At 38.8% G+C, this 8,279-nt stretch overlaps 1 protein-coding gene across 1 annotated transcript; it reads right to left on the reverse strand.

The window, feature by feature from the left end:
• Window positions 1-7,496: 7,496 nt before the first annotated feature.
• Window positions 7,497-7,889, reverse strand: LOC133756543 (beta-defensin 110-like). Its single transcript, XM_062187213.1, has 2 exons — window positions 7,814-7,889; window positions 7,497-7,630 (listed from the first exon to the last, which is right to left on the reverse strand). The coding sequence occupies exons 1-2, from the start codon at window positions 7,887-7,889 to the stop codon at window positions 7,497-7,499; spliced, it is 210 nt and encodes a 69-aa protein (XP_062043197.1).
• Between the last annotated feature and the right edge of the window lie 390 nt (window positions 7,890-8,279).

Here is an 8,279-nt window from a genome sequence, read left to right on the forward strand (position 1 = left end):
AAGTCTTATTCTCCACATTCCCCCCTTTTCTTGTTTTATAAATGTTTATTAGCAATATGATTTTGGCAGAAACTTTGCCTTTTGCATCCTGCTGCCACACTCTGCGCTCAGGAGAAATGCGCTCTCCACTGAGAGTGCTTGGCAGAATTCTTGTTCTCTATATTTTGCATCCCCCCCCATTTTTAAAACTCATAAATGTCAGTAATATGATTATTTGAAGCAGGGATTACAATCTGCAACTACTGACCAATGATGGAACGCACTGAAAGAAGCGGCATATCAGGATCAGCGCGGCCAGGGCAAAGTAACCAAAGAAAAATCAGTGTTTCAACCAGTTTCCAGGTTTGCCTTGTTTCTGGTGAAAATGTTTTCTATTTCCACCTTTTTTCATTGACTATACAAAGTGATTGTCAGTTCATTTCCTATTCAAGTTCTACGATTGCTGCTGCAAGTAATCTAGCCTCCTCAAAGAGCTGAGTTTTCACTGATATTCTTGAAAAGCAACGTAAGACAACATGATAATAGCAATGAGTTTCTTGTCAACTAAGTCGATTATGGCTATCAAAAGAGTCTCAGGGATTTCTTCTTGGTGATTTTTTTGGAGCAATCACTGAGCTGAAGCAACCAGAGACTTGAGGTCTCCCCACGTAACTGGCTGTCTGTCAGGGCGAGGAGGTCTCTGATGGCAAGATGTCATCTCTCTTTTCTCAAACCCATGGTGGACCTGAGGAATTGGGTCCTGAAGGCCTCGAAATCAACTCATGATTTCATACAGGGTGAACACAATGAACAGGAATCCATGCAGGTCCTGTGGGAGAGAGAACAGAGGCATTCCCTTGCCCCCACAGTAGTAGTAGTTTTGGTCCTTTCCATGTTGGATAGGGGGGTTCTTTATGATACACTAATGGACATGGTGCATCCTGCTCCAAAACTTCCTGAAATGTAAGATAAATGATTAAGTGTAAATAAAATAGGCATTATTTGATTAATTTGTCCCAGAGTATTTTTTCCTTTAATTGTTTATGTAAATGTGGGGCTCGCACCAATAACCCTGAGATCAAGAGTCTCATGCTCTACCAACTAAGCTAACCAGGCAGCCAACAATGCAAATCCAAAGTCCTAGTTTCTCTGAGAAGCATCATTATTAGAGGTAGAAATATATGGCAGAACAAGTAGCTGAACAACAGAAGTTTGAGAGGAAAGTTTCTGGGGTAAGATTGACCACAACTGAACATAAACAATTCCTGTATAATCAGCATCTATTACTTTGGGAACGATAAAAATGTCCTTTTAGGTAAGGGACCTGTTAATTGTGTGGGAGCTTTGTAGACAGTGCCAGGAATTTCAAGGGAAATTGGCTCTTGATATACAGATCTATCCAGACACTGTGGGCAGTAGCATGAAAGGATTGTTGGAAGATTGTGGGAGGCGATTGTGTTGTTGGGCAGTCAACACCCTCTGTCTGGCCTGGGAGAGGGCTAGACTGACTTCAAGTTTCCTGAAAGAACAGAGCAGCACTGATTAGCCCAGTGATATCCTTTTTGGTATTTTGGACACTTTTTTGAAGGTCAAGTAGCTGATTTTGGCAGTGACCGACAGTTTCTTTTAAAATGACCTTGTCCCTTAGCCAAGGTATTTTTATCTGGAGGTTTAAGGGCAGAAGCCAATACATTATTTCTGTAAGTTTCAGTTCATACTGTTTGACATAATTTCATCATTTCTGCCATGGTAGTTTCAGGTTTGGAGACTACAGCTTTTAAAAACTTCTGTACAATCCTGAATTGCATTTTCACAATCCATTTGTTTTAATACTATTTTTGCTACCTCCTGATTATCTACCTGACATCTAACAGTTTTTCTAGCCTATCCAAAAGTACATATACCCTCAGTAGGCCCCTGATGGACTGTAGAAAAGGAGGTGGAAGGGTCTTTAACATCAGGAATCTTTTTCCAAGCTTTTAATGCAATGTTAGAAATTTGTACAGAGGCCTCCTTTCGAGGATAAGTAACTTTTTGACCAAGATCTGAACAGGCTTCTTCTAGTAACTGCTTCAAATTGATAGGAACACTGTGATTTAAGTTATTTATGGCTTGTACAGAAGCCAAATTTTTATATTCTTGAGCCCAAACAGTGTACGAGGCTAGGGTAACCAACATTTTAGCTAGAGTTTTCTAATCCCATGGCACCATCTCATATCCTCCTCCAATTCCCTCCAATATACCCACTGGATAAGAACTCTGTACTCTGTTAAGCTCTTTTTTAACTCTTTATAAACATTATAAGAAGATGTTCATGCCAGGGAGATGCATTTTGAAATCAAACAACAGGACAGTTAACATTGGTAATTCTCCATGCTGCTTGGCTTTCTGAAGCATACCTTGTACTGCTGACACAACTGAAGGGGACTCAGACGCCATCGCCACAATAGTAGGCGATGTGCAGAGGTCTCTTTGTGAGGCGGTGGGGCCCAGCCCATTGACCGACCCTCCTGGCCAGGGAGAACTGCCAAGGGGCTCTTAATCTTACTAATAGCATTCCAACAGAGACACAACACATGCAAAATCAGAATAGGAGCTCAAGGCTCCTTATGCAACTTTTAATGGATTTTCTTTAAAGCGCCTCCATCAGGTACCAATGGCAGCAACTATTAACTCTTTTGCAGCAAGCATCCAATTACCTTTTCTGATAAAGAGTGTCCGTCTTTCTGAAGGAGACAAAGCAGTTCAGCCTTATGTTTCCATTGTGCCAGCAACATGGAATTCCCCATCTTCGTGACACCTGGATCTCTAAGAGGTGACCGATGCTTCTGTAACCCTTGCCCAGCCTGGCGAGCCGTCCCTTGCACTTTGTGCCAAAGTTACCTATCCAGGCACCAGATGCAGTGACCAAGTGAAAGGAGAGACAAGACATGGGAACTCTTCTTGTTAGTAGCTCATAAACTATCCTTAATCAGTCTCTGTGGTCACACTCTGTGTTCTAGGAAGTAAATATCTTCACTAGGAGTGCATTGGCAGAAATCTTGTTTTCCACAAAAAGCCTTTTTTTTCCTATTACTTAAATCATTTTAAATAACAACTGACTGCTTAAAGCTCATGTAAAAATAATGTATCTATAGGGGTTATAAACTATACTGAAGTAAAATGTAACAGAACATATTAAAATATATGTGATGTAACTACACTGAACTTCAAGAGAATTTTGCAAGGCTGGATGCCTGGACCAGAAAAGAAGAAATGTTATATAGTATTGAGTGATGCTGGCTTTCATCTTAGTAAACTAGAAAAAGCATTATAAATTAAAAGCAAATAAAACAGAAGAATGAACATAATAAGTGATTTATCTAATGAAACAATGTTTTTTAATCTGAGAACAATCAATAAAACAATAACAAATTTGGTAAACCCTTTATTGAGAAGACTCAGATACAAAAGAGAAAAACATTCTCAGTTTCCAATATAAATAATATCTGAAATTTCATCATTATGGATTCTACAAACAATAAAAAGATAGTAGGGAAGGGCTGGCACTGCTGCACAGTGGATTAGCCACTGATTGCAACACTGGAATTTCATATCAGTGCTGGTTACAATCTTAGGTGCTCCACTTCCAATTGAGCTTCCTGTTAATGTGTCTGGGAAAGCATTGGAGAGTAGACTAAGAGCCTGAACTTTTGCCACTCATGTGGGAATTGTAGATGATATTCTTGGCTCCTGGCTTTGGTCTGGCCCAGACCTGATTGTTGTCGAGGGGTGAATCAGCAGAGGGAAGTTATCTCCCTCTGTCTCTCCCTCTCTCCTGTTTCTTATCTGTTGCTCTATCTTCCAAATAAATAAATAGTAAATTGATTTTTTTTTTGACAGGCAGAGTGGGCAGTGAGAGAGAGACAGAGAAAAAGGTCTTCCTTTTGCCGTTGGTTCACCCTCCAATGGCCGCCGCGGTAGCTGCGGCCGGCGCACCACGCTGATCCGATGGCAGGAGCCAGGTGCTTCTCCTGGGCTCCCATGGGGTGCAGGGCCCAAGCACTTGGGCCATCCTCCACTGCACTCCCTGGCCACAGCAGAGAGCTGGCCTGGAAGAGGGGCAACCGGGACAGGATCAGTGCCCCGACCGGGACTAGAACCCAGTGTGCCGGCGCCGGAAGGCGGAGGATTAGCCTAGTGAGCCGCGGCGCTGGCCTAAATTGATTTTTTTTTAAAAGGGAATTTTATGTGTATCATCATGAAAAATCTAAATATTTAGGTGAAGTGGACTGGTCACTCCTCAAATTGCTGCAACAGCTGGAGCCAGTCCAGGCCAAAACCAGGAGCCCAGAGACTCATCTAGATCATCCACATGGTGGCAGAGAAGTAAGAATTTGGGTCATTCTCTGCTGCCTTCCTAGGCACCTTAGCAGGGAGTTGGACTGGCAGTGGAAAAGCCAGAATTCAAGACAGCACCTATATGGGATGCTGGTGTTCCAGGCAGCAGCTTAGCTCACTGCACCACAATGCTAGACCTAAACCTGAATATTTTTAGACTTGTCATTAAATATTTCCTTTATTTGCTACCTATATTTGGATTTTCCAATTTAACCTCATGAAACTCAGGACTTTGTTTCTTTTTTTTTTTTTAACACATTGTCAATATTTCAAACAGGGAGGAGTAGAGCCTCTTAATGAATCCTCAGATTCAAATTCAGGGTATCATATTTTGGGAACAACAAAAATAGTCTTATTTTGTACATATATACTTTCTTATCCTAATAACTGAAGAGACAGGGCATATGACAATACTGGTGAAAAAGGCAAATATCACATATTGCTGTACAGCTTAAATTTCATGAAATTCCTTAATCTACCCAACCACTTAGTTCTAGGAGACTGTATAATCAATACAACATAGAATCATTTCACTGAGAAAAACCTAAATTATGATCACTTTATCTAAAACACCATATCTTCCATGACACTCTACATTACTTAGTATTAAATGTCACCATTCCTCCTTAAAAATGTGTTTCATAATTCTAACCTGCTTCCATTAAAAGTCTTTGAAATCTCCCAGTCTTCCTCTTTTCCATGTTATGCCTTTGAGTCTGAGTTTTCTGCAAGGTGGGTCTTTAGATGCACACTATTTATGGATGCATCTACTCAGTCACTAAAAATATACTGAGGATCTACACTTGATTGGGCTCCATCATGTTCTAAGGACAGCTAAAAAACCACACTTGCAGGGTAGTTTCCACCCTGAAATGGTTTCTCCTTTCTGAAGTCTTCCCTGACCATTCCAATAAAATTGATCTTAATTTTCACTGCCTTCTCACAGCACTCTTACACGTAGTTTGTATGTATTTTCATCATTCTTAGCATAAAATAGATTTCCCAGCAATATTTGTTCTGATTCATCTCAAAACCATATTGAGGAGAATAATTCTTAAACACTTCAGGTCTACCATGCCAAATTTTGTCCTTTTATTTGCCAAAGTAAAATTGTATTAGACAACGTTAGAGTGAAAGATTTTATGATTATTGCAGTAGAGACAGATGGAATTCAAATCCAATGAATTAAAAATTGAAAGGGTTAAGTGGTGCATTGAGCTAATAAAAACTTTTGGAGGACATTGGAGGTGCAGAAATTTATCATTGCACTACATTGAATACATTAAGTTATTCCTGAGTTTTCCAATGCTTTTCTCTGAATAGGTCATCTGTTTGACAACCAGTACCAACTAAAGCTAGGTTCTTAGCCACCTGTGGAAACTGGGAGATAGTAATGTTATATTTTTGATGTGTAAATTTCATAGTAATAGTCCCACGTCCTTGATAAAGACATGTACTGGGTAATAGCAGCTGACAAGAGGTTGAGAGAAGATTTATTTACCTATTAAATGGGCAAAAAATGATTTATAATTGCAATTTTTCTAACATAAGTAAACAAGAAAATGGAGCTTAAGGACCCTATAGTCAGAAAAAAAAAACTAATCTAAAGTTTAATCAAAGCTGGCAATAGCATTAAGACAGTCTGATTCATAGTCTTCCAGTTGACCATTATCATTTTTGAGAACCTGATCAGGACAGCACATTCAATGTAGCACTGCAACAGCATTGTGTGACCAAAGCATGTATCAGTGTTAAAGAAAAATGTTAGTAGAATATTTTGTTTTGGCACTTCTAAATACTTTGAGTTTTATCTTCCTTGCAGACAGAGAAGAGAGAAGGAGAGGGAGAAGGGAGGGAGAAGGAGAAGGAGAGGGAGAGGGAGGGGAAGAGGAAGGGGGAAAGTGAGATACACACAAAACAGAAATATTAGCATTATGTAACAGGGTGTAATGAGGTACAGGTGACTGAAGATACAATAAGCCTTACTAATCATAGACTTTACCTGAAATGGGCCTCATTTATACAATGATTTATCTATTTACTTGAAAGGCACAATGAGAGAGAGAGAGAGAGAGAGAGAGAGAGAGAGAGAGAATCTCCCGTCTTCTGCGTGTTCATTCCCCCAAATGGCCACAATAACTGGGGTTTGGCCAGCCCAAAATCAGGAGCTAGGAACTCCCTCCAGGTTTCCCATGTGGGTTACAGAAATTGAAGTACTTGGGCCATCTTCCCAGGCACACTAGCAGGCAGCTGGACGGGAAGCAGAACAGTTGGGACTTGAACTGGCACTCCAATACCAGATGCTAATGTCACAGGTGATGGCTTAACCCAAGGAGCCACAACACTGGCCTCAACACAAGAATTTCTTAACACAATGCTTTGCCTCCTTCCAATTCCAGCCAAATAAAGTTTTGCAGCTATTCATCCATACAGAACATGCTGTTATGTTCCATTTATGTTAAAATCAATCCATTAATTCTCCTTCATCATGTTTCTCAAAAAAATTGCATGGTCGGGGGAAGCCATTGTAATTCATAAGCTGTACTTTGGAAATTTATATTCATTAAATAAAAGTTTTAAAAAAATTGCATGGACGTTTGAGGTTTCTAAAACAAAAATCCTGTTGTTGGAACTGTAACCAATTTCAGTGTTTGGCTGTTTACTCTTGAGACCTTATCTGTAATTCCTGATGTACTCTTAATCATGTCCTCTCAAGTACAGTTTAACTTTCCAAACTCCTTATAAACCTGAACTGCCCTAACTTAGGAGAATGGTAGTTCCTTGAGAAATCACCCTGCTACCTCATTATCCATTGATAGGTTCAACTTTCTCTTTCCTTTATCCTCAAACCTTGTCCTTGTTTTTCTCATTCAGCTCTGTGGATAAGGACCAGATGTTCAGTGATAATTATTTGTGTAGAAATTTCTATTCTAAGGAAATTTATAAAAAAGCTATAATTATACACTCATATATATATATATATAGATAGATAGATAGATAGATAGATAGATACATTTATGATTTAACAGTCATATTTCAATTAGAGCTTACAAATATTTTCTTTTTACCTACTTTTGAGTAAATAAGATGCATCTGTTCCAGATCTGATGGTCAATACTACTTCTGTATTCCAGAGTTTATATGCAGCACTGGTTTCTCCATTTAATGCAGTATCCATAATCATACTCAACATCATCACAAAATGTTTTACATATTCCTTTCACTTTTTGGCATCTCTCAAATCTATATTTTGGTGAAAAGTTACTTCTGGCTGCAAACAGGAAAGACATCTAAAGTTATCAGTACATTCTCCATTGGAAGCCATTTTACAAAGGAGAGACAAAATTTGTTCTAGTCATGAGATGAGTGTGCTAGATGGAGAATATCGAATGTCCAGTTATGCTGCAGCACAATTTGTTGGTTAAGACAGTCATGAAGCTATAATACATTTTACATGCACAAAGTATGTTTGATCTTGTCTTGAAGCACACATTGATAAGCTTCAGGTAGCTTCTGGGGGTTCTTGACATGCTCTTTTTTCTCATTTTGTAAATATGAGACTTTCAAATCTTTCATTAAGGTAATGTTTATGGTTTTGTAAAAACCGGCAATTTTAATTTTCATATTTTCTCAGATTTTAAGCTTAATCTCACTACTTTTCAAAGTATCCCTCATTAAGAGGACCATTACATGCTTACAGTTGCTCTTTTAAAAGAGTTAGTATTATAGAATTGCATTTTCCTTCAGATGTTTAGAAAACCAGCTATTTTACAATGGGAGATAATTTAAGACAATACAAGTGTACTTCAAAAAATTCATGGAAAATAGATTTTAAAAAATCAGCTTATTTTGGTGCAAAACAATTGAAATCTATGCATAGATTTGTCAAAGTACACATTTCCATGCAAAAAGAAAAAAAC

The sequence above is a fragment of the Lepus europaeus genome, chromosome 3 (genome assembly GCF_033115175.1).
Source record: "Lepus europaeus isolate LE1 chromosome 3, mLepTim1.pri, whole genome shotgun sequence".
NCBI classification, from domain to species: Eukaryota; Metazoa; Chordata; class Mammalia; order Lagomorpha; family Leporidae; genus Lepus; species Lepus europaeus.